General features: G+C 45.8%; 1 protein-coding gene across 2 annotated transcripts in view; it reads right to left on the bottom strand.

Annotated features, from left to right (window-relative positions):
* SLC7A7 (solute carrier family 7 member 7) overlaps positions 1-27,072 on the bottom strand; it is a 77,643-nt gene that overhangs the window by 32,564 nt on the left and 18,007 nt on the right. For both annotated transcript variants that reach the window (XM_075319464.1, XM_075319457.1), the window contains exons 2-6: positions 24,135-24,678; positions 7,385-7,510; positions 3,350-3,494; positions 2,602-2,725; positions 2,256-2,359 (exon numbers count right to left, since the gene is read on the bottom strand). In XM_075319464.1, the coding sequence (XP_075175579.1) occupies positions 2,256-2,359; positions 2,602-2,725; positions 3,350-3,494; positions 7,385-7,510; positions 24,135-24,639 (1,004 nt within the window). In that variant the 5' untranslated portion in view covers positions 24,640-24,678. The remainder of the gene's footprint in view (positions 1-2,255; positions 2,360-2,601; positions 2,726-3,349; positions 3,495-7,384; positions 7,511-24,134; positions 24,679-27,072) is intronic.

Here is a 27,072-nt window from a genome sequence, read left to right as displayed (position 1 = left end):
ATGGCCGCAGGAGGAAAATGTCGATTGAACATGTCTGATTTTAGACTACTGATCACATTGTTCTCTTAGACATACGGTGCCTGGCCGATATGTTAGCTGGGCAGCTTTCCCTTAGAAAACACAGGAGCGAGTGGCTGCACAAGCTCTCCTGGGTATGGGAGAGTCGGCTGAGAAGGTTGTCGATGAAAAGATCGACTGAAAGATAGTTCAGCCATCAGCCATATAATGTACAGTTTGGTGCAGAAATATTTGGACAGTGACCAAAGTTCTGGCATTTTAGCTGTTTCCCAAACCATAATCAAGATGCAGTTATATAAACAATGTAGGCTAAAATAATAGACTTTCAGCTTTAATTTGAGAGTATTCAAATCCAAATTGGAGTAAGGGTTTAAATAGGAATTACAGCTCTTTAATATGTAGCTGCATCTTTTTCAAGGGACCAAAAGTGATTGAGCAATTATCTTAAAAGCTCTTTAATGAGCTGCATGGGCTATTCCCTCATTAATCCATCATCATTTAAGCAGGTAAAAGGACTGGAGCTGATTCCAGGTGTGGCATTTGCAATTGGAAGCTGCTGCTGTGACACAACAACATGCGGTCAAAGAGGCTTTCAATTGGAGAAAAAAAGATCATCAGGCTGAAGACAAAAAATAAATTCATACAGAGATATCACCAATGTTAGGAGTGGTCAAATCAACAGTTTGGTACATTCTGAAAACAAAGAGCGCATTGGTAAGCTTAGAAACTCAAAAAGACCTGGACATCCACAGAAGAAAACAGTGGTGGATGATGGAAGAATTCTTTCAATAGCGAAGAAAAAGCCTTCACATCATCCACCCAAGTGACCACCAAGTGATCCACCAAGTCTAGTAAAAAGGTGTTTCAGTATCTATATCTACCATAAAGAGAAGACTTTATGACAGCAAATACAGAAAGTTCACCACAAGGTGCAAACCATTAATCAGCTTTAAAAATAGGAATGCCAGATTAGACTTTGCCAAAACCATCTAAAGAAGCCATCCCAATTCTGGAAAAGCATTCTGTGGACTGATGAAGCTAAGATTAACCTGTACCAGAAGGATGGGAAGAAGAAAGTATGGAAAACGCTTGTAACAGCTCATGATCCAAAGCACACCACATCCTCTGTAAAACATGGTGGAGGCAGTATGATAGCATGGGCATGCATGGCTTCCAATGACTCTGGGATACTCGTGTTTATTGATAATGTGACTTGAAGACAGAAGCAGCTGGATGAATTCTGAAGTGTACAGATCTATATTTTCTTCTTAGATGCAACCAAATGTAGCAAGATTGATTGGATGGCACTTCACAGTACAGAAGGACAATGACCCAAAACATACTGTGAAAGCAACACAGGAGTTTTTTAAGGCAAGGAAGTTGAATATTCTGCAATGGCCGAGTCAATTTCCAGAACTCAACCCTATAGAGCATGCATTTCACATGCTTAAGATAAAATTTAAGAAGAAACAGAAGTTCCAGGCGGAACACAATACAAGGTGCACGTGTCCAAGGAAGGCATCCACAGTATAACTAATACAAAGGACCGGCACTCCAAATCTTCTGGAATATTTTTATGCTTTATTCCATCATATCACACAGGCGTAGAATAATGCGTTTCGGCTAGTAGTGAGCCTTTTTCACACAAACAGGCAACAACTGAAGTCAACTGTAGTAAAGGCCGGCAAAGTATTACAAAGAAGGAAACCCATTGTTTGGTGGCGTCCATGGTTTCCAGACTTCAGACATTCATTGCCTACAAAGAATTCTCTACAAAGTATTACAAATTAACAATAATAATAATAACAATCATCATCATTATTAATTATTCATATTCTGCAGCACTTTACAACATTTTATTTATGGTAAAGTTATTTTATCAAATTACTTTTGAGCCCAAGAAATGATGAGACTTTGTAGAAAAATGGTTGCAATTCCTAATCGTTTCATAGGGTATTTTTGTTTAACCCCTTTCATTAAATCTGAAAGTCTCCACTTCAATTACATCTCAGTCACAAAGATCAGGCCACGATCCAAATATTTCTGGACCTATGACCAATAAAAAACATCTACCGTAAATAGATGACATCATAGTGTCACTATGAGACATAGGGGAAAACCACCTTAAACAATCACTGGAGACTGTTCAAACACCTGCCCATTTGTTTCACAATGAACAATGCTGACATTACTTTTGTATTTGTAGTTAACCTGAAAGACATTTTCTGAATAAATACCTTGATGCAGCGAGAATGGAAGCATTCAGCCCTCCAAAGCATGAAAGTGCTACAGCCAGGGGGATCGTCCAGTTAAATATTCCAAATATCTGATCAGCAAAGGTCTGAGAAGATAGGAATCCAGGGTTGATTTAAATGCATGTATGAAGGCAGAGAATCTGAGGATCTAAAGATCTAAAGCAAGAGGAGATCTCTCATATACTTATCTTTCTATACCTAGTGATTATCATCCAATAGTTTAAATTATAACATGTAAAATCTCAAAAGATAGAGAACTCGAATGGTCTCTTTCCTTAGGTGGCCTGAAACTAACTTGGTCTATAGATGGTATATAGTGTGTATTTACCACTGCTACGGCATCACTTCCCAGTATGGAGCGCATGTCCAGAACTGTGTAATATGCCACGTTAGTAAGTATGTAAATGACAGTCACAATTGGCATGGAGATCCCAATGGCAAGGGGCAGATTCCTGTGGAGAACATACATAAAATGATGAGAAAAGCAGTCATCTGTCACAATACGTTAGTAAATATTGATTTGCATTACGGTTTCTGATGAAACGTGATCAAGACTTTTACTAAAACTATATTTGGCACAGTATAGTCATTGAAAGATGAAATCAATGTGCCTGTCATGCAGCTCTATGGGGTTTCATACTCTACCCAACCACATATGAATCCAAATCATTTTACTATATAGATAAATGTGTATGTAGATTCTGTATGTGCCACTTGGTGGAGAGTCAGGTATATCCATTGGCGGACACAAACAGAAAAGGGCCCCTGTGCAAGAACAATATATGGACCCTTTTCAGCCCAAAAACTTATAAAAATGCTAAATTGCCATTACTTTGGATGTAAAAATGGGCCTCCTCACCTCTTGATCCCAAGTGCGGCTCACATGTTGATCCAATGATATGTCCACCCCTGAGTATATCCAAAATACTGGTTCTACATTGGGCACTTTGTAGTTTTTTTATCTTTTGCTCCAAAATCCCAGTTACAATTTCTTCCTTCTATTCTTCATCATTACTGCTACATATAGTCATTTACTTTCTACATGTACCTATCCTTAGATATTTTTAAAACATTACCTTTCCGGGTTCTTAATTTCTTCTGTCACAAAGTTGAGAGTATCCCATCCAGAGTAGGAAAAAAGTGCAGAATATAAAGCGAGAGCAATGTTCCCTACGTCATAGGAGGAACCAGCAAAAGCATCTTCAAAATTCTGTGTGTGACCTAATAGATACATAAAGTATGTGTAATGGAGTAATGTATAAGGATAAAATGGCAAATATTTCCCATATCACTGCTCATTACGATAGTTTATAAAGAATAAAACAAGGATTTCCTCAACCATTGCCAACCACAGAAATGTATAAAGAAAACAATAGCAGAGATTTCCTATACCAAGGCATTGTGCTGATTCTTCTCTACAGTAAACATTCAGCTTGAGGAAATAAAGTCCATTCGTCAGTTCAGGGAAACATCTGCGTCTCTCTCTAGACTGACGAAAAAGCAACATTAAGGCTATAGCAATCTCCCAGCCAGTGGTATGTGTTATGGTGTGACTATAGCGGCGGGCTGATAAGATAAAGCCACATTCCTATGGCTATAAAAGACTGGTGCCCTAATGGAAAGATTTGGGGACTTTTGATGCTGCAATAATAATTCACTAAAAATCATTGCATACATTGTTTTTTCCGCTGGGAAAATATCATTGAAAGGTTAAAGGGGTGATCATGTGCTCTTTGTTGACACACTGTTCCCAGCCAAATCATTGTTTAATTGTCCTGTGAATTTAATGTTAACAATAATAATGTTTAATAAACTATTTTGGTGAGAGTGTAAAGCTAGTCTGTAAAACATCACCTTGCTGTAGAAATAGTACAATATTGTGCACCCTCCTTCCTTAAAGAGGTTGTCTACTACTATTACATTGATGGCATATCCTTAGGATAGGTCATCAATCTCTGAGTGGCCAGTGTCAAACACCCCGCACCCCTGCCGATCAACCATTCTCTGTGCTGTCGGCGGCAGCCGGAATTGCTCAGTTCCAGAGCTGTCCCGTCTTCTGATAGCGGCCGGGTACTGCACATCCTAATGATTTGAATGGGACACAGGTGTCCAGTACTCAGCTGCAGTCACTGTGCGTTGACAGGGCAGCCTCAAAAATGAGGATTTCCGGCTACCTACTGCTGCAGCCAGCACCAAGACCTGCTGATCGGCGGGGGTGCGGATGTCAGGTCTGGCGGTTTGCATGTTGGTGGACGTCATGGCAGGTCTCCGGGAGTCAGGGGAGTTAATCCTTCTCATAACTCTGTAACCAAGTGAGTGCTCGCACTCCGGAGTATACTCCGGCTCTTCCTCGGGTCACTTATTGCTACTCACTGGTCATGAAGTGTGGGGTGTCGCCTCTGGAGGGCAGAACTAGTGCAGGTACTCGCTCTGGCTTTTTCCGCTCTAAGAGACTAACTTCAGGTTGTGGTATTGCTGGGAGGCGAGGCACCATCGCTCCCAGCAATTATGCAGTGCAGGGGTCCTGGGACGCCGGGTCTTCTAGTGTCAGCTGTTGCCAGAGGATAGGGGACACTATGTCTCCTGGTTCTGCAAGGTGGTGGTAGGTTACTTCCACTCAATTTTCCTCACCCCCTCCTTTGCCACTCTGGGTTGAAGCTGTAGACTGGGCGTCACCTCAGCAGTGTCAGCTGATCCATGATAGGGATAATTAAACCCACCATCTCCTCTGGTCAGTGTTGATTATTTTCAGTTGTGCTTGGGTAGTAAGGTTAGTAGTTCGTGTTTCCGCTGGTTTGTTCTCTGCTCTAGTCTTTTGGTTTTGGATTTGTCCCTAGCCTACCCTAATACCTCTTTAGTGGTTACTACTTTCCTTGTTGGTATTGGTGCATTTGATCTTACTGTGGCCTCTGTGGCCAGCCACTAGCCACCCCGCTATTATCACCTGTGAACGGCCCTGCCAAAGTCCCTCCCCTCCAGGACTGGAGGGCGAATGAAAAGTACCCCGACACATAAGGGTGTATAGTTGTGTGACGGTTAGCACAAAGTATGTCTGGCATACTGCGTTTGCTGGCCTGCAGTCCGATAATCTCATCACTACCCTTGCTTGCATTACAGCAGGGTGTCAGAACCCAGCCAATCAGACATTGATGACCTAACCTAAGGATATGCCCTCAATGTAAAAGTAGTGGACAACCTCTTTAAACTCGGGTAATAAATGGCACAATTCTATCACCAATGTACCACAATCATCTAATTGCCACGGTTAATATTTTGTATTGCCCTGAAGATCACAGTAATTGCATTTTCAGAATAAAATAACTGGGTACAGACAGGGCAGGTTGGTACCCAATACAGGGTCAGCTGTTATGCCACTGTAAGCTCATACCTTTGCTGTCATTCTTTGCACAAAATGGTGACCGCAGAAAAAGGTCAAGAAAAGGGATCTGGCTATTCACCCTAAAACAATACAAACCTTGGACAATACCACAGCTGTGCCATTGTTTTATCATGTAAATGAAGGTAAAAGTGTTCATCTGACCCCATTCCACCTGCCTCCCCTCCTGTTATCTGTTAGCACTTTCTTTAGCAGATGGCCATGGAAAACAATAGACGGGAAATCACAAACCAGACTTACAGCACTAAACGACTGATGATGTTACTTGTTTGCTGATAGTCGGTCCATTTCATAGTTCGCATACACAAGTAGACTGCATTTAATATGTGCACAGAACAATCAGTACTAGATTATTCTATACCAATTGGCTGTCATTATTCTCGGCAGCATATGCCCTGTTTACATAGGACAATGTACTGCCTGTTTTAGCCATGGACAATCTCTGCCAGGTTATAGCAGTCACAGACCATTCCTACCGGCAATTCCCCTGCTTCCAATGATATCACATCGACAGAGTCTTCTCTTCCGCTCGGCTCTGTTGACAGGGCATCTCTGCCAATATCATGCTAACTGACAACCGCCTCCCTGCTGTCTAACTGCGGGGAGCTAATTGTCAATGACTTTTGCAGTGATGATCTGTCCACAGAGCGGACCGGAAGGAGAAGATCTGCTCTGTTGATGAGAGGTCAAATGAATCAGGGGAACAGCAGGCTGATCCCACAGTTATCATTCCCAAGCAAAACAGGCAGGTAGTTAACAACCACCTGCCTGTTAGTTCTGAGCCACATTTACGACAATAAAAAAAAGTTTGGGATAACCCCTTTAATTCTCAGTTTGAAGATTTAATAAGTACATATTACTAATCATGCCTGAACTATAATTACTTGAACTGAATAATGATTATGGATTTAACTGATATATAATTGTCTTAACTAACTTACAATAAGACATGTTGATAGAATAGTGCTTATATATAGACGAGGCAGAAGCAATGCTGAGCGTGATTTGCAAGGCAGCACTATGTTCAATATGTGAACTGTAATATCTGCTGACTGTAGTTATATCACATTGGGTCGTAGTTCACAGTGCCAAACAGTATTCAGTGGCTGTGTAATTAACGTAATGTGACGTCCATTTTCAGGGACATTCTGACCATATCTGACTTATGTTATACAGCTGTTGTTGCTATATAATCTTACGACCTTCAAACTGTATGAGTCAAGTTTAACTGTTACAAGATAGGCAATTGCACTAAAGTACCTTTTAATGGAAGATGATAGCACACATGGTGAGATAATGGCTTTCCTTCCTTCCTATATGTCTATGTTGATAAAACTCCAGTTCAATAAAGGTGGCCATACAAGATAGATGATGGCCGAGCCCACCTTGTTTGCCTATCTGATGTATGATGGTGTCCGGACTCTTCCCCGATGGCAGATGCAGGGCAAAAGTAAGGTTTAGATATAATGCATTTAATATGCAAAGTTCTTTTCTTCCAACAGAAGATATATCCTTCAGAGGTGTGTGGTGGCTTTTAATTCCTGTTTGGAACACCGGCACGTTCGTCTGATCGGGCTTGCATGTAAATGTAGAGGTCGGAGCAATAACTACAGGCCAAACGAGTGTACCTCTAAAATATATGACCAGCCTAAGTCATAAAGATAACTGTGGGGACGTACAACCAAGGTAGAAAGCCATGTACACTGTAACTCACCTTGGCAGATTTTCACAATTCCAGCAATGATGACAGCGATGAGTGCCAATACTTTGGCATAAGTGAAGAGATCCTGGACCCGTGTACCCCATTTTACATATGCACAATTCACAAAGGTGAGGAGCCCTAGCAGGAGATAAGAAAATGTGAGTTATACTTTCATATGGAACAATGAACTAATAAGACCATTTTGTGCCCTGTAGGATGTCGTGTCAATGATTACATTACTTGTGAGAGCCATGGATGTGTATTGGTCAACACATCTGTAGTATAACATTTCTCAAGATTGGGCAGAGGGGTTTGACTGTAAACCAGCACTAACTCACCTTAGATAGATGTTGGACATATGATGGTTTGGTTAATCGATCTGCTAGAAGCTATCTCACTCGACTATCCCATACACAGGAGCCCTACCTCTGCCAAGCATTCGTAGAACAAACAAATTGGCAATCCAAAATCAGACAAGCCAGTCCTTATCTCCCCCACTATTATTTGTCAGGGCAGAGTTGGGGCCCCCCTATAAATTATACTGTTGTCCGAACCTGAGTGGGTCTTGCCTATGTTAGTAGAATGAGTATGGGAGTTTTAACACTAGCAAAACAGTATACTGTGCTCTGAACATACTCAGATAAAAGCCGTGCTGACACGGCACAAGCCCAACAGTTCCGTATTTGACAGAAGGATCAGGCATGTTGGATCTCACAAGAAATAAGTTCAGTCAGAGAGATATCTGGTATTGGCTTTATCCTCCTGCGCCAAGCCATGCATGTTTGTAGAGAATTACGGAGAGACAGCTTATAGTCAAAGGATTAAATATCACAGATATCTCATATATATGTATTAGTTGGACACAATTGAGATATGATATTGAGCAATATATATATATCAGAAACGTAACTTTAAAAATTCATTTATGCTTTTCAGAGACAATGATATAAAGGCACTAGTGATGAGTGAGCAGTACCATGCTCGGGTGCTCGGTATTCGTAACAAGCAGTTGGATTCTCAGATGGGCTTGATTTGTGTATTGAGTATAACGGAAGTTAATAGGAAACTCAAGCATTTTTCTAAAAGATCTTTCGAAAAAATTCTTAAGTTCCTCATTGACTTCCATCATACTTGGTACACGAGTTGTGACTGTCCGACCGTCTAACTCGGACCTGGGCAAGGGGCGGCCCGCGGGCCACATCCGGCCCGCCTACTCTCTGTGGCCGGCCCGCCTGGCTCAGGGCGTCCTTGCTGGCCGGTCAGTGATGAGGGCAATCTGACCTGTTGTCCGGAGCTCCAGGCTCCGGGAGGCCCATGGTCAGATTGCCCTCATCACACGCTGCGTGTCGGGCAGGGAACAGAGGACAGATCCAGCAGCGCCGCACAGTGTAGGCAGCGGAACGCAGGAATCTGTCCTCTGTTCCCTGCCCGGCAACTTTCTCTGTGAAACACACGCGCGCCCTGATGTCGTCAGTACGGCGTGCGTGTGTGTCATTTGAAAAGTTCCCACCTGGCAGGAGAAGAAGCTGCAGAAGCCGGGGCCCGTACGGAGAGAAGCAGCGGTGGGGCCCCTACAAGAACAACAGTGGCGGGGCCCCTACAAGAACAGCAGCGAGGCCCCTACAAGAACAGCGGTGGCGGGGGCCCATACAAGAGAAGAAGCATCTCGGCGGGGGCCCGTACGGAGGTACCTGAGGAGGGAGAGGTGAGTAATAACCTGAAGGGACAATGGTGGGAGGGGGGGGGGGTAACTGGTGAGTAATATTTGGGTGTAGTGATGTAGTATATGGGAGTGTAGTTTTACAGGTGTAGTATATAGGGGTCTAGTGATGTATATGGGGATGTAGTGATGTATATTACATGTGCAGTATATAGGAGTGTAGTGATGTATATTACATGTGCAGTATATAGGAGTGTAGTGATGTATATTACAGGTGCAGTATATAGGAGTGTAGTGATGTATATTACAGGTGCAGTATATAGGAGTGTAGTGCTGTATAATACAGGTGCAGTATATAGGAGTGTAGTGATGTATATTACAGGTGCAGTATATAGGAGTGTAGTGATGTATATTACAGGTGTAGTATATAGGAGTGTAGTGATGTATATTACAGGTGCAGTATATAGGAGTGTAGTGATGTATATTACAGGTGCAGTATATAGGAGTGTAGTGCTGTATAATACAGGTGCAGTATATAGGAGTGTAGTGATGTATATTACAGGTGCAGTATATAGGAGTGTAGTGATGTATATTACAGGTGTAGTATATAGGAGTGTAGTGATGTATATTACAGGTGCAGTATATAGGAGTGTAGTGATGTATATTACAGGTGCAGTATATAGGAGTGTAGTGCTGTATAATACAGGTGCAGTATATAGGAGTGTAGTGATGTATATTACAGGTGCAGTATATAGGAGTGTAGTGATGTATATTACAGGTGTAGTATATAGGAGTGTAGTGATGTATATTACAGGTGCAGTATATAGGAGTGTAGTGATGTATATTACAGGTGCAGTATATACTGCAGAGAATATTCAGTGAGTATAATTACCGGTGATAAGGAGCGGGAGGCAGCAGAGCCAGAGACAGTAGCGCTGGAGAGGTAAATATAGAAAATCTTTTTATTAAAAAGACCCGTGTTTTCTCTGGTATTTGTCACACTGATGTCACACAGATCACATCAGTGTGCGATCCGTGTGACACCCGTGCTGCTGGAGAAAAAAATGGACATGTCTGCGTGTGTGCGTGCAGAACCACGAGGGTTCACACAGTCCATAACTTACTGTTTGTTTATGAAGGGATAGTATATATACTGTATACAGTATTAGGTAAAACTGAATTAATTATATTAGTCCGGCCCTCTAAAACCATCCCAATTTCTCATGCGGCCCCATGGGAAAATTAATTGCCCACTACTGGTCTAACTGCTCGTTATGATTACCGAGCACCCAAGCACGACAGTGCTCTCTCATCACTAATAGGCACCATACACTAGCAAAACTTGTTAACAGAGAGAGATATGCATATAGAAAGTAAATTACCAACCATCTGTAAATGCCTGGAAACTCCATGAAAAAATAGGAGACTCTTTCTACTGTCCTTTCAAAAAAATTGATGCGCCTTGAATTTTTAAGAAGCTGGAGGAGATGGTTACTGTGACTTGAATTACCATAATTTCTCAAGCTAACTTCACAGGGTCTGTGGAGCCACTGATCGGGCCAGGCATTCCCATCCGTGCAAAATCCGGAAAGGATGATCTCAGTAATTTCTAGCTATCTGTTCATTTAAGTATCTGGGCTGTAGACAAATATAGCTTATAATACTTAGGATTATAGTTTTCCTATGTGTCTGTAAAACATTTGTTGTATGTGATTTTGAACAAAATGTCCAGAAAAAACCCAAAACTCAAGCTAGCCTCCCTGCTCACAACCACTTCATAGAAGTAGGTGAATGGGCAAGTCTGTATCTAAGGCCCCCTTCACACATCCGTGAAAAACACGCACGTGTGTTACGGGCCGTTATTCGGGTCCGTGTCCCGTTTTTGTGTCCGTTTTTATGGTCCGTGTGGCACCTGTGTGAATTGCGTATGCTAGCCGTGTTTGTGTGCAGAACGTCCGTGTGTGCGTGTGGAATTAACGTGTATGTGTACGTGGAATGTCCGTGTGGAATGTCCGTGTGTGTGATGCACAATGTCGTTTATAAATGTCGGCTGACAGCAGACAGAGTTGCGCGATGAGAATGAACTCGGGTGAACTTCACCCGACTTCATCCTCATACCGCGGCTCTGTCTGTGTCGAGTACTGATTAGCGGTCACCTGTGAAGGATTCACCGGTGACTGCTAATCCCTCGAGTGACTGAAGTTTCCCCCCCTCTCTCATACTCACCGTTCCTCGATCCCCGGCGCTGCACGGCATTCACACTGCTGCGGCGGCTTTTACTATTTTGAAAAAGCCGGCCGCTCATTAAACAATCTCCTATTCCCTGCTTTCCCCGCCCACCGGCGCCTATGATTGGTTGCAGTGAGACACGCCCCCACGCTGAGTGACAGGTGTCACACTGCACCCAATCACAGCAGCCGGTGGGCGTGTCTATACTGTGCAGTAAAATAAATAAATAAATAATTAAAAAAAAACGGCGTGCGGTCCCCCCCAATTTTAATGCCAGCCAGATAAAGCCATACGGCTGAAGGCTGGTATTCTCAGGATGGGGAGCTCCACGTTATGGGGGGCCCCCCACCCTAACAATATCAGTCAACAGCCGCCCAGAATTGCCGCATACATTATATGCGACAGTTCTGGGGCTGTACCCGGCTCTTCCCGATTTGCCCTGGTGCTTTGGCAAATCGGGGTAATAAGGAGTTAATGGCAGCCCATAGCTGCCAATAAGTCCTAGATTAATCATGTCAGGCGTCTATGAGACACCCTCCATGATTAATCTGTAAATTACAGTAAATAAACACACACACCCGAAAAAATTCTTTATTAGAAATAAAAAACACAAACATATACCCTGGTTCACCACTTTAATCAGCCCCAAAAAGCCCTCCATGTCCGGCGTACTCCACAGTCCTCCAGCGTCGCATCCAGCGCTGCTGCATGGAGGTGACAGGAGCTGCAGAAGACACCGCCGCTCCGGTCACCTCCACGCAGCTAATGAAGACAGCCGGCGATCAGCTGAGCTGTCACTGAGGTTAACCGCTGTCACTGCTGGATCCAGAGGTGGCCGCGGGTAACCTCAGTGACAGCTCAGCTGATCGCGCTACTCACCGCCGCTCCTATCACCTCCACGCAGCAACTGAGGTGAGTAGCGCGATCAGCTGAGCTGTCACTGAGGTTACCCGCGGCCACCGCTGCATCCACCGCTGGATCCAGCAGTGACAGCGGGTAACCTCAGTGACAGCTCAGCTGATCGCCGGCTGTCTTCATTAGCTGCGTGGAGGTGACCGGAGCGGCGGTGTCTTCTGCAGCTCCTGTCACCTCCATGCAGCAGCGCTGAATGCGACGCTGGAGGACCGTGGAGTACGCCGGACATGGAGGGTTTGTCGGGGTTAATAAATTGGTAATGAGGGAATTTGTTTGTGTTTTTTATTTCTAATAAAGGATTTTTCGGGTGTGTGTTTATTTACTGTCACTTACAGATTAATCATGGAAGGTGTCTCATAGACGCCTGACATGATTAATCTAGGACTTATTGGCAGCTATGGGCTGCCAATAACTCCTTATTACCCCGATTTGCCAAAGCACCAGGGCAAATCGGGAAGAGCCGGGTACAGCCCCAGAACTGTCGCATATAATGTATGCGGCAATTCTGGGCGGCTGTTGACTGATATTGTTAGGGTGGGGGGCTCCCCATAACGTGGAGCTCCCCATCCTGAGAATACCAGCCTTCAGCCGTATGGCTTTATCTGGCTGGCATTAAAATTGGGGGGACCGCACACCGTTTTTTTTTTAATTATTTATTTATTTATTTTACTGCACAGTATAGACACGCCCACCGGCTGCTGTGATTGGGTGCAGTGTGACACCTGTCACTCAGCGTGGGGGCGTGTCTCACTGCAACCAATCATAGGCGCCGGTGGGCGGGGACAGCAGGGAATAGGAGATTGTTTAATGAGCGGCCGGCTTTTTCAAAATAGTGAAAGCCGCCGCAGCAGTGTGAATGCCGTGCAGCGCTGCGCCGGAGATCGGGGAACGGTAAGTATGAGAGAGGGGGGGAAACTGACCGACAGACTGTGAGAGAGGGACAGACAGACAGAGAGACCGACAGAGAGACCGACCGACGGACTCAGGGAGATTGACCGACATACACAGAAATAGAAAGAATAGCCGACATCACTAGAAATAAAAACACCAAACGGACACGGACTATAGGTAGATGCATACGTGTTTACTAACGTGTGTGCACATACCCATAGACTTTCATTGTGTCCACGTGTGCGTGCTCCGTGCAGATAATGGACATGCATCCGTGCAAAACGCACACACATACGGATCACGGACACGCACACACGGACATAATGAAATAACGGACGTGTGACCACAATCATAGATTAACATTGGTGCACGTTTGGCCGTGTCTCCGGCATATACGGAAACGGACCAAACACGCACGTGTTTCACGGACGTGTGAAGGGGGCCTAAGAAAGCACAAGCTGACATTCTGAGCTCCTCACCCTCCCTCAAGTAAAACATATTGGTATTAAACACATCATGTAACTGCAGGTCCTGGATTACACCTATAGCGTCCTGTCCTGCAGCCTCGTCTACTTCTACACCACCAGGCAGCTATTGCACACATTCGTCATGCTCTGGGCCGCCTGAACTTCTCTCTTTGTAGACAGATTTGGCAGGTTTAGTGACATCAGTGAGAATGTATTGTACACGGCGGTCATGAGACCCGTCTGCTGCTGTCAGCAGAAGACCCACTGCCGCACTTCCTTGTGTACCACTTTCCCCCACATCCTGTTACACACAGACTGGAGACCTCGTATTTCAAGACAAAATAAGGGAAGACCAGCAGATGGGAACACTGAAATGAGAGAAGGATTGCAGAGCAAATACACAGAACTGCATATCTGACAGAAACACAAAAAGCGCCTTCCCACTTCCGAATATCATCACTCAGCATACAAATAGTTTCACTTCCATATGGGTCCGGCACATGATATAGTTCTATTACGTTAAGTTCCCGCAATGAGTTTTCAGCAAGTTTTTCAAAAACACAGCATCTTACAATTCCAGCAAAGTGGATGGGATGTATAGAAGTCTCATGCCCCCTGTGATTTTTCTTATGTTACGCAACTTAACTGACCTATGGTACGGGTTTAAAATTATCAAAATGTCAATTTTTCTTGCTGCTATGCTGAAGTGTATATGCAGATTTTCCCCATAGACTTGCATCAGATGCGGAAAATACACAAGTAAAAAACGCATGTGCGTTCTAAGTGCATTAGAGTAAGAACGCATTTAATTAGCACACGACTGTATCAATAACATTTCGTCAAAGACAAATACCAGAAAGTATCAAAAACAAAGTAGTTTTATATAAAACATGATATGCGAAAGAGAAAACCGCAATGTCAATAACACAATAAAAACAAATAAAAACATGCACCCAGAAGAAGGGAATTTTGTTACTTACCGTAAATTCCTTTTCTTCTAGCTCTTATTGGGAGACCCAGACGATTGGGGTATAGCTACTGCCCTCTGGAGGCCACACAAAGCACTACATTAAAAGTGCAAGGCCCCTCCCCCTCTGGCTATACCCCCCCCGTGGTATCACGGGTTCTCCAGTTTTAGTGCCAAAGCAAGAAGGAGGAAGCCAATAACTGGTTTAAACAAATTAACTCCGAATAACATCGGAGAACTGAAAAACCGTTCAACATGAACAACATGTGTACCCGCAAACAACAAAAAAACATCCCGAAGGACAACAGGGCGGGTGCTGGGTCTCCCAATAAGAGCTAGAAGAAAAGGAATTTACGGTAAGTAACAAAATTCCCTTCTTCTTCAGCGCTCTATTGGGAGACCCAGACGATTGGGACGTCCAAAAGCTGTCCCTGGGTGGGTAAAGAAATACCTCATGTTAGAGCTGCAAAACAGCCCTCCCCTACGGGGGTGTCACTGCCGCCTGCAGGACTCTTCTACCTAAGCTGGCATCCGCCGAAGCATAGGTATGCACCTGATAATGCTTGGTGAAAGTGTGCAGACTGGACCAGGTAGCTGCCTGGCACACCTGTTGAGCCGAAGCCTGGTGACGTAATGCCCAGGACGCACCCACGGCTCTGGTTGAGTGGGCTTTTAGCCCTGAAGGAACCGGAAGCCCCGCAGAACGGTAGGCCTCTAGAATTGGTTCTTTGATCCATCGAGCCAGGGTGGCTTTAGAAGCCTGCAACCCCTTGCGCGGACCAGCGACAAGGACAAAAAGTGCATCGGCACGGCGCATGGGCGCCGTGCGGGAAATGTAGATTCTGAGTGCTCTCACCAGATCTAGCAAACGTAAGTCCTTTTCATACCGGTGAACCGGATGAGGACAAAAAGAAGGCAAGGATATATCCTGATTAAGATGAAAAGAGGATACGACCTTAGGGAGAAACTCCGGAATAGGGCGCAGCACTACCTTGTCCTGGTGGAACACCAGGAAGGGAGCCTTGGATGACAGAGCTGCCAGCTCAGACACTCGCCGAAGCGATGTGATCGCAACAAGAAACGCCACTTTCTGTGACAGCCGAGAAAAGGAAACTTCCTTCAGAGGCTCGAAGGGCGGCTTCTGGAGAGCAACTAGTACCCTGTTCAGATCCCATGGATCTAACGGCCGCTTGTACGGGGGCACAATATGACAGACCCCCTGCAGGAACGTGCGCACCTTAGAAAGACGTGCTAGACGCTTCTGAAAAAACACGGATAGTGCCGAAACTTGCCCTTTAAGGGAGCTGAGCGACAAGCCCTTTTCTAACCCCGATTGCAGGAAGGAAAGAAACTTGGGCAATGCAAATGGCCAGGGAGACACTCCCTGAGCAGAGCACCAGGATAAGAAAATCTTCCACGTTCTGTGGTAGATCTTAGCCGAATTCGACTTTCTAGCTTGTCTCATTGTGGCAACGACTCCTTGAGATAATCCTGCAGATGCTAGGATCCAGGACTCAATGGCCACACAGTCAGGTTCAGGGCCGCAGAATTCTGATGGAAAAACGGCCCTTGGGACAGTAAGTCTGGTCGGTCTGGCAGTGACCACGGTCGACCGATCGTGAGATGCCACAGATCCGGATACCACGACCTCCTCGGCCAGTCTGGAGCGACGAGTATGATGCGGCTGCACTCGGATCTGATCTTGCGTAGCACTCTGGGCAAGAGCGCCAGAGGCGGAAACACGTATGGGAGCTGAAACTGCGACCAATCTTGAACCAAGGCGTCTGCCGCCAGAGCTCTTTGATCGCGCGACCTCGCCATGAATGCCGGGACCTTGTTGTTGTGCCGGGATGCCATTAGGTCGACGTCCGGCACTCCCCAGCGGCGACAGATTTCCTGAAACACGTCCGGGTGAAGGAACCATTCCCCTGCGTCCATGCCCTGGCGACTGAGGAAGTCTGCTTCCCAGTTTTCTACGCCTGGGATGTGAACCGCGGATATGGTGGATGCTCTGTCCTCCACCCACATTAGAATGCGCCGGACTTCTTGGAAGGCTTGCCGACTGCGCGTCCCTCCTTGGTGGTTGATGTATGCCACCGCTGTGGAGTTGTCCGATTGGATTCGGATCTGCTTTCCTTCCAGCCACTGTTGGAAGGCCAGTAGAGCAAGATACACTGCTCTGATCTCCAGAACATTGATCTGAAGGGTGGACTCCTGCGGAGTCCACGTCCCCTGAGCCCTGTGGTGGAGAAATACTGCTCCCCACCCTGACAGACTCGCATCTGTCGTGACTACTGCCCAGGATGGGGGCAGGAAGGATCTTCCCTGAGACAATGAGGTGGGAAGGAGCCACCATTGTAGGGAGTCCTTGGCCGTCTGGGAAAGCGAGACTTTCCTGTCCAGGGACGTTGACTTCCCGTCCCATTGGCGGAGAATGTCCCATTGAAGTGGGCGCAGATGAAACTGCGCAAAGGGAACTGCTTCCATGGCTGCCACCATCTTCCCTAGGAAATGCATGAGGCGCCGCAAGGGATGCAACTGGCCCTGCAGAAGAGATTGCACCCCTGTCTGTAGTGACCGCTGCTTGTTCAGCGGAAGCTTCACTATCGCTGCTAGAGTATGAAACTCCATGCCAAGATACGTTAGTGATTGAGTCGGTGATAGGATCGACTTTGGAAAGTTGATGATCCATCCGAAAGACTGTAGGGTCTCCAGCGTAGCATTCAGGCTGTGCTGACATGCCTCTTGAGAGGGAGCTTTGACCAATAAATCGTCTAGGTAAGGGATCACCGAGTGTCCCTGAGAGTGCAAGACTGCTACCACCGCCGCCATGACCTTGGTGAAGACCCGTGGGGCTGTTGCCAGACCAAATGGCAGAGCTACGAACTGAAAATGGTCGTCTCCTATCACAAAACGTAGAAAACGTTGATGTTCTGTAGCAATTGGCACGTGGAGATAAGCATCTTTGATGTCTATTGAGGCAAGGAAGTCTCCTCTGGACATTGAGGCAATGACAGAACGCAGGGTTTCCATCCGGAACTTCCTGGCGTGCACATGTTTGTTGAGCCGTTTTAGGTCCAGAACAGGACGGAACGAGCCGTCCTTTTTTGGAACCACAAAGAGATTGGAGTAAAACCCTTGCCCTTGTTCCTGAGGAGGGACTGGGATCACCACTCCTTCCGCTCTTAGGGAGCCCACTGCCTGCAGCAGAGCATCTGCTCGGTCTGGATGCGGGGAGGTTCTGAAGAACCGAGCTGGAGGACGAGAATTGAACTCGATTCTGTACCCGCGAGACAAAATGTCCGTCACCCACCGGTCTTTGACCTGTGACATCCAAATGCCGGAAAAGCGGGAGAGCCTGCCCCCGACCGGCGATGCGGAGGGAGGGGGCTGGAAGTCATGAGGTAGCCGCTTTGGAAGCGGTACCTCCATTTGCTTTCTTGGGGCGCGTGTGAGCCCGCCACGAATCTGAGTTTCTTTGCGTCCTCTGAGTCCCTTTGGACGAGGTAAATGGTGTCTTGCCCGAACCTCGAAAGGACTGAAACCTCTGCTGCCACTTTTTCTGCTGAGGTTTGGTTGTTCTGGGTTGTGGTAAAGAGGAGTCTTTACCCTTAGACTGCTTAATGATATCAGCCAATGGCTCGCCAAACAGTCTATCTCTAGATAAAGGCAAACTGGTTAAACATTTTTTGGAACCAGCATCTGCTTTCCAGTCCTTTAACCACAAGGCTCTGCGCAAAACTACCGAATTGGCGGACGCCATTGAGGTGCGACTGGTAGATTCTAGGACCGCATTGATAGCGTAAGACGCAAACGCCGACATCTGCGTGGTAAGGTGCGCCACTTGCGGCACTGCTGGATGTATGATAGCATCCACTTTTGCTAAGCCAGCTGAAATAGCCTGGAGTGCCCATACGGCTGCGAATGCCGGAGCAAACGACGCGCCGATAGCTTCATAGACAGATTTTAACCAAAGGTCCATCTGTCTGTCATTGGCATCTTTAAGTGAAGCGCCATCCTCCACTGCAACTATGGACCTAGCTGCGAGTTTGGAAATCGGGGGGTCTACCTTTGGACACTGTGTCCAGCGCTTGACCACCTCAGGGGGGAAAGGGAAACGCGTATCTTTAGATCGTTTAGAGAAACGCCTTTCTGGGTGAGCGTCGTGCTTCTGGATTGATTCTCTGAAGTCAGCGTGATCCAACAAAGCACTCAATTTACGCTTGGGATAAAGGAAACGAAACTTCTCCTGCTCCGCAGCCGCCTCTTCTGCTGAAGGGGCTGGGGGAGAAATATCCAACAGCCTATTGATGGCTGAGATAAGGTCGTTTACCATGGCATCCCCATCAGGGGTATCCAGGTTGAGAGGGGTTCCAGGAATGGATTCCTGATCACTCTCATCAGACACATCACAGGGAGACTGATTGCGCTGAGACCCTGAGCAGTGTGATGACGTCGAGGGTCTTTCCCAGCGAGCTCGCTTAGGGTGGCTGGGGCTATCATCTGAGTCATAATCCTCGGCCTGTGAAGCCGGGGACCCCCCTGTGGGCTGGATTAATTCCAAGTGAGGGGGACCTGAGGACAGAGGCCTCGCCGTGCCCAAAGACTGAGCCCCATGCATAGATTGCAAGGTTTCAAGGATTTTTGCCATAGAGACAGACATATTATCAGCAAAAACTGCAAAGTCTGTCCCTGTCACCGGGGCAGGACTTACAGGCGTCTCAGCCTGGGTCACTCTCCCTCCTGACTCCGGCTGGCGAAGCAGCACCGGGTCGGAGCATTGCACACAATGGGGGTCATCGGAGCCTGCTGGTAGATTAGCCCGACATGCAGCACACGCAGTATACACAGCCCTAGCCTTGGCAGCCTTGCGTTTTGAGGATGGCATGTTGTTGCTTCCACAGAGGGATCTGGGAGATGCAGCCAGAAGCGACCTCACAGTGCAAGAAATACAATATCTCTATATCCTACACAGTACACCGATACACCGTGAGGCACTAGAGGGACCAGCACAGAAAAATCGCTTACCGCCCGCTTAAAAAGCGGGTGTGTGGTCGCCAGATAGCCCCTAGTCCAGGTCTCCCAGAGCCTTGCGTCCTTCCTCCAGCCAGACTGCATGTAATGGCTGCCGGCGTCCTGAGAGAGAAGGGGGGCGGGCCCTGGGCGTTCCTGGCTAAGAGCGGGAAGCCTGCTTCCCTCTGTGCCTAGTGTGAGGGCTGGAGCATGTAAATCAGGCTCCAGCCCTCGTCGCTGCTAGCGAACAGCGTCTCTCCCCTACCCTGAATGACAGGGTGGGGGCGGGAACGAATCGGAGCTGCCGGCGTCCTAGGCCCAAAAAGCCGGGGACTCAATTTATAACCGCCGCCGCCGTAAAAGCGCGGACGGCGGATCCCCGGCGCACCACAAGTCACAGCAGCGCCGCCTGGTCCAGAGGGGGTCGGCGCTGCGTTCCCATACACAAAAAATCCCCCAGTAATCTGTAGGGACACTAACTCCAACGTTGCGGTCCCCGGCGCACTACAACACCCAGCCAGCCCGGAGTGTGTCTGTGCCTGCCGGGGACACAGAGTACCTGTATGATGCAGGGCCTGTCCCTGATCGTACTCCTGCTCCGTCTCCATCAGGTTCTAATGGGTCCTCCTTCGCACACAAAGCTAAAACTGGAGAACCCGTGATACCACGGGGGGGGTATAGCCAGAGGGGGAGGGGCCTTGCACTTTTAATGTAGTGCTTTGTGTGGCCTCCAGAGGGCAGTAGCTATACCCCAATCGTCTGGGTCTCCCAATAGAGCGCTGAAGAAATGCAATTTAAAAAATGCAAATACCGTATATACTTTAGTATAAGCCGACCCGAGTATAAGCCGAGGCCCCTAATTTTACCACAAAAAACGGGAAAACTTATTGACTTGAGTATAAGCCTAGAGTGGGAAATGCAGCAGCCACTGGTAAATTTCAAAAACAAAAATAGATACCAGTAAAACGTAATGTGCCCATCCTTGTCCCCCCTTGTAGTAATGTGCCCATTCTTGTGCTCCCCTTGTAGTAATATGCCCATCCTTGTCCTCCACTTGTAGTAATGCGTCCATCCTTGTTCCCCCTTGTAGTAATGTGCCCATCCTTGTCCTCCCCTTGTAGTAATATGCCCATCCTTGTACTCCCCTTGTAGTAATGCGTCCATCCTTGTCCCCCCTTGTAGTAATGCGTCCATCCTTGTCCCCCCTTGTAGTAATGTGCCCATCCTTGTCTCCATCCTACAGTAATGTACCCATCCTTGTGCCCCATTCTGTAGCAATGTGCCCATCCTAGTGCCCCATTCTGTAGTAATGTGCCCATCCTAGTGCCCCATTCTGTAGTAATGTGCCCATCATTGTCCCCATCCGTTATTAATGTCCTTATTCCAGTCCCTTTCTTGTCCCCTATTATGCCGTTGTTGACATACACACAAAAATATATATTCTCACCTGTCCTCCGTTCCTGCTTCTTGTGGACTGCAGTCACATACACCCCTCCATAATCGTGTCCGGTGCACGGGGCTGCCACTGCTTCCGTCATCGCTTTACTGCAGTTGAATGCTTTGCAGCACTGCATAGCATTCAAATGTAGTAAAGGTCTGATGGCGGTGGCACTGTGCAACGGACACGAGCGAGGGGTGCTTCTTGCGGACCGCAGGCACATAGAATCTCCATGATCACGTCCGGTGCAAGGGGCTGCCATCAGTGCTTTATTGCATTTTTGAATGCTTTGCGGCGCCGCAAAGCATTCAACTGCAGTAAAGCGATGACGGCAGACAGCAGCGGCGGCCCTGTGCACCGGATGAGATCATAAAGGAGTCTATGTGACTGCAGTCCGCAAAAAGCAGGTAAGAGGACACCGCAGGAACAGAGGACAGGTGAGAATAATCTTTTGTGGGAACCTCTCTCGAGTATGAGCCAAGGGGAGGCATTTTCGGTATAAAAAAATATGCTGAAAAACTCAGCTTATACTCGAGTATGTACAGTAACCTATGGTAATTTTGCTAATATGGACAGAAATGCTGCAGGAAATCTACAACATAAAAAACTCACCAAAAAAGCATTGTAGGAACAGAGTGTAGTCCAAAAGCATTTATGCTTTATGCACATTTGCTTGCAGCTATTAGCTTTACAAGCATCACCCTGTAAAATCACCAACCAATGGTGAGTGGTCTAAAAAAAAAATCGCAATGCTATGCATTTATGGACAAGGTCTGGCGAAGGGGGTTTATCACTTCCTATGTTTCTACACCCAACCAAAAAGCTAGTGATGTAGTTTTAGGTCTCATGTAAATGGCAGATAGCTTGTATAATGGTTTTGTACACCACTACGTGGGGTGAGTATGCACAGAGCCTTTCTCCCCTACAAGAAACACTTTAAGGCTATGTGCGCACGTTGCGTACTGTCCCTGCAGAAATTTCTGCAGCGATTTGAACAGCACACGTGCGCTTCAAATCGCTGCAGAAACAGTCCGTAATGAAAAAAAAAAAGCCGATTTCATGCGCTCTGAGTGCAGCCCCTCCCATAGACAGAGCAGGGGCTGCAGGCAAAGCGCAGGAAAGAAGGGACATGTCACTTCTTAGAACGCGCGCTTCGGGCAGCAGCCGAAGCGCTGCGCTCTAAGACGCCACGTGCGCATGGCCCCTGCATAATCTTCATAGATTATGCAGGGGACGCAGGACGCATGCAGTTACGCTGCGGTGCAGATCGCAGCGTAACTGCATGCAATTACGCAACGTGCGCACATAGCCAAAAGGGTACTTTACACACTGCGACCTCGCCAGCGATGTGAAATTCTAGATCGCAAGTGCGATCTTCTAAGATCGCACATAGGTTATTTTACGCATGTGCGCTCTCGAAAGATCGCACTTGCGATGTAGAATTTCACATCGCTAACGAGATCGCTAGCGAGGTCGCAGCGTGTAAAGTACCCTTTAGGGGAATCTGTCAGCAGGTTTTTGCTATGTATACTGAGGATAGCATGCTATAAAGGTTAAAAAAAAACAAAACAAAAAGCAATTATGCTTCTCTTATAAGTGTGTGCAATTGTTTACGTCAAGTAAAAGGTGTTATTACCCTTTGATTAACATTACAGGACTAAAAACACATGTGCACGCCCCCTGCTGTTATTGACACTTCACAGTCAGTGCACAATCTCTATAGAGAGCCTGGTGTGGGCAGGACAGCTCCTTGGGCTCAGCTACATGCTTAAAACTCAATTCCTTGATTGTGAAAGAATGGCTGCACCCAGTAATCTATGTGATACACCATTGAATTCAGGGTCTCTGTCTACATTATGTTGCTGTCAGATGAGGTAGCAAAAACCTGCTGACAGATTCCCTTTAAGGAAGAAAAAGTATGTACATTTAGTATCTTATTCTGTATGAGCGTCATTCGTATGTGTCCATATAATGCGGACATTAAGGGGGCCTGTGCACTTCTATGAGTGTACAGCTGAGGACATAACAAAATCATAATACACCTAAGCACATCAGGCCTTGGCTTACCAAGTGTTTTTTCAAGGGAATGTCCAATTTTACCATTTCAAAGTTGGATAATAATTATGGTAATGTGATCTTAAATTACAAGCCAAAACTGCATTGCATTTCTGATGTTTTCATAGCTGCAGTCATAGAACATTCCCTCGTTGTATTCTGGCAGGTGTAGATTGTTTATGGGCTTTATTCCAATAACGACCTGAAGAATTTTGAATGCAGCTCTGGCATGTAATAGGTTGAAACTCAGGATTAGCATATGAAGAGTAATCCAATGTGTTTACACAAGTTGCACATTTTATGTAGATTCCATTTATATATCCAGCTATATACTGCTTAGGCTGGTTTCACACTACGTCTTTTTAACATCCGTTGAAAACGTTCTTTTAGCGGAAGTACGGATCCTGCTTTTATAGCAAATAACGTATGCAAACGCATATGTTATTTTGCAGGATCCTGCACTGGATGTTTAGGGGCGGGCATTGTAGTCATGTGATCGGGAGGGAGGGGAACTAGACTGTGAGGAGGCTTCTGACAGCTGCTGACGCTGGTAACCAAGGTAAACATCGGCCTTGGATACCCGATATTTATCTTGGTTACGAGTGTCCGCAGCTGCTAGGAGGAGAGAGAGAGAGAGAGAGAGAGAGAGAGAGAGAGAGAGAGAGAGAGAGAGAGAGATATATCTTCTAGCATGCCCAGAATAAATATATATATTCTGGGCATGCTCGGTAAAAAAGCAGGATCCTGTCTATCGTTCACCTGCGTTTGCGTGCGTTATAGTCAGGATCCAGCAATTTGCAGTATTTGGACGGAGCTCAAAAACGCTACATGTTGCGTTTTTGAAACATGTTAAAATAACGCAAAAGGACGGATCCTGCGTCTAACGGACGCAAACGCATGCGAACGCAGGTGGACGCGAGTCCATTGAAAATGCATTGAAGTGAAAACGGATTTGCACAGGATCCGTACTTCCGTTAAAATAACGTTTTCAACGGATGTTAAAAAGACGTAGTATGAAACCAGCCTTAGTCATATAGTCATATATACACAGTAAACACAGCCATTCTGTGAGCCCAATACATGTACGATTACATAATGTAGTAAACCTGATGTCATTTTATTCTTACCTATGCACGCTGCTGCTATGAGTCTGTTGGCAGAATAGGGAGACTCACATGTTGGGAAAATGGGTTGCACCATGTAGTTGGCAAAAGTAATGGCAATAACCGCTTGGCTAGTAGGCTCAATGATTAAAAGAGAAGTCCATAGTCTAATAAAGGCTATAAAGCCACCAAACGCCTCCAGGATGTAGGCATAGCTTGCTCCTGACTTGGTAATGGTTGTGCCTAATTCTGCATAACATAAGGCACCAAATATAGAAAACACTCCTCCAACTACCCAGATCACAAGTGAAAGGCCATATGAAGCGCTATATATCAAGACCCCCTTTGGAGATACAAAGATCCCAGAGCCGATCATATTGCCCACAATTAGACAAACCCCATTTAGTAATGAGATTTCCTTCTTGAGTTTCATGGATTCCTGGGAGCTGGAGTTGGTTGCAGTTCCATTTTTTCCATTCGGACTTGGCTCCTCTGTGGCAGCTGATGTGTACTTAGTGGAGATACCCATGGTGGAATGAAAGAGTCAGCAGCACAACAGCATGTCCAGCTAGAAGAATAGAAGAGGTCAGAGGGTGAGCGAAAAAGCTATACACATCAAAATGTTACAGCGGAGGATTTACCTCTGCAGTGCTGGATACATGTAAACTCTGAAATAAGCAGTCAGGTGTATACAGACCCCCCTTACTCCTCTGTACCTCCCAGTCATCACTATCCTCTTCCTTTTCCCTCTCACCTCCTCTTACCTTCTGTCCCACTTTTTTGTCTCCTCCAATTTCTCCAAAACCGCCTTCCTTTTTCTATTTTCTGCTCTTCTTAATCACATCCCCCTCCCTCTTTACTCTTTCTTTTCCTCCTCTTTTCTCCCTCATTTTCCTTCTTTTTTGAACTTTTCCGACAATGTCATACTTTTGACCAATCATTCCCCCCATTTTTCTCCTCTTTTCTATTTGCTTCTTTCTTTCTTACCTTAACCCTTCTAGTTTCTAGTGTTACCTTATCTTAAGACTCTTGCTATTTATGTCTTCTGTGACAAGTCTTTCTCATTTTTTATCTTCATTTTAGCTTGGGTCCCCTTTTTTATGGGTCCGACATAACCTCATGTGTCTTTCACCTTCCCCCACCTTTGCCATTCACCTTCCCCCACCTTTGCCATTCACCTTCCCCCACCTTTGCCATTCACCTTCCCCCACCTTTGCCATTCACCTTCCCCCACCTTTGCCATTCACCTTCCCCCACCTTTGCCATTCACCTTCCCCCACCTTTGCCATTCACCTTCCTCCACCTTTGCCATTCACCTTCCTCCACCTTTGCCATTCACCTTCCCCCACCTTTGCCATTCACCTTCCCCCACCTTTGCCATTCACCTTCCCCCACCTTTGCCATTCACCTTCCCCCACCTTTGCCATTCACCTTCCCCCACCTTTGCCATTCAGCTTCCCCAACCTTTGCTATTTGCCGGGACCGTTGTGATAATGGTCTGACTTGCCTACTGCATAGGTTCCCTACACTAGACTATTTAAATCCTCGTATTTTTTATGCAATGCGTTTTTGATATGATATATCTTTATAATGTTTGATATTTTGATAATTATTGCCATGATTCCACTAATATATGGTTGTACACTCGTGCATTTTTTTTCACAGTCTGATGAAGGGTATTTACCCGAAATATTACGTTTTCTCTATACTGATGGCGGTGTAATCTATGGATATGAAATTTTCTCAGTAAATCCTAATTAAGCATCTCCAGTGCCTTATGGTGAGCAGTTCATTCCTTCCATTCACTACAGATCTACAGGAGCTCAGTGGTTGGCTCCAAATGAATCAGCTATATAAATTCCATCCATTAAGGGTGTGCCACCTACCATATCGATTATTTGGTGTATGCAAGTAGTCAGGTACACTGAGGAATTTAGTAGTTTTCATTTGATTCCCTAGTTTAATTTTATGCTGTTTATATGTTAGATAGGACTAGTAAGTCTTCCCAACTATGGTAGTTTTCAAGACACAAAACCTGAACAGCATCAATGTAGATCAAAGCCTAAGAATTAGGTACATCGAGATACAACCCGAAAAGAACAACTCTGGCCAAATGAAATTTATTTTAATTATTATTATTATTATTATTATTATTAATAATAATAATAATAATAATAATAATAATTGTAATTACATTTATATAGCGCCAACATCTTCCGCAGCTCTTTATAATTGAGCGTGGACATGTACAGACAATAAAAACATTACATAGTAACAGTTCACCAGTTACAGGAGGAGCGAGTGCCCTGCTCTTGAGTTTACAATCCATAGGGAAATAAAGGGGGATCCAATAGTTAGAATGTGCTCTCATGTGTGGTCCAGCCATCATTATAATAAATAGGGCATTTCAAAGAAGCTGCATGAGCCGTCATCAGCCAGTACGTATGTGTACAAGTACAGTTACCAGGTGTTACTGGGTGCATTAAGGATGTAAACACAAATGAATAGGAGGGAGCAGATTCTGATTAAAATTTTGGAAGAGGGAAAAGTTGAGAGTTAGGTTAGTGAGTTGAGGTGATAGGATTGTTTAAAGTGTTGTTTTTAAAGCACGCCTAAAAACATTGAGGCTACATATTAGTTAGATCGTCTGGGGTAATGCATTCGAGAAAACTGGAGCAGCACAGGAGAAGACTTGAATACAGAAGTGGGAGGTTCGGATTATGAAGGATGTTTAGATCAGTTGCAGAATGCAGAGCACAGGCAGGGTAATAGACAAAGAAGAGGGAGGGGATGTATGGTGATGCAGAACTATGGAGAGCTTTGTGTATGAGAGAGATAAGTTTGTATTGTATCCTGTAGTGAATATGTAACCGGTAGATTGACTGGCACAAGTTAAACTCTCTGTAGCCGATTCCTTTAAAAATGTAGCAGTGTATACAATACCATAATTCTATTACTGGGC

The sequence above is a fragment of the Anomaloglossus baeobatrachus genome, chromosome 1 (genome assembly GCF_048569485.1).
Source record: "Anomaloglossus baeobatrachus isolate aAnoBae1 chromosome 1, aAnoBae1.hap1, whole genome shotgun sequence".
Classification (NCBI taxonomy): domain Eukaryota; kingdom Metazoa; phylum Chordata; class Amphibia; order Anura; family Aromobatidae; genus Anomaloglossus; species Anomaloglossus baeobatrachus.
This window is presented reverse-complemented; position numbering and strand designations above follow the sequence as displayed.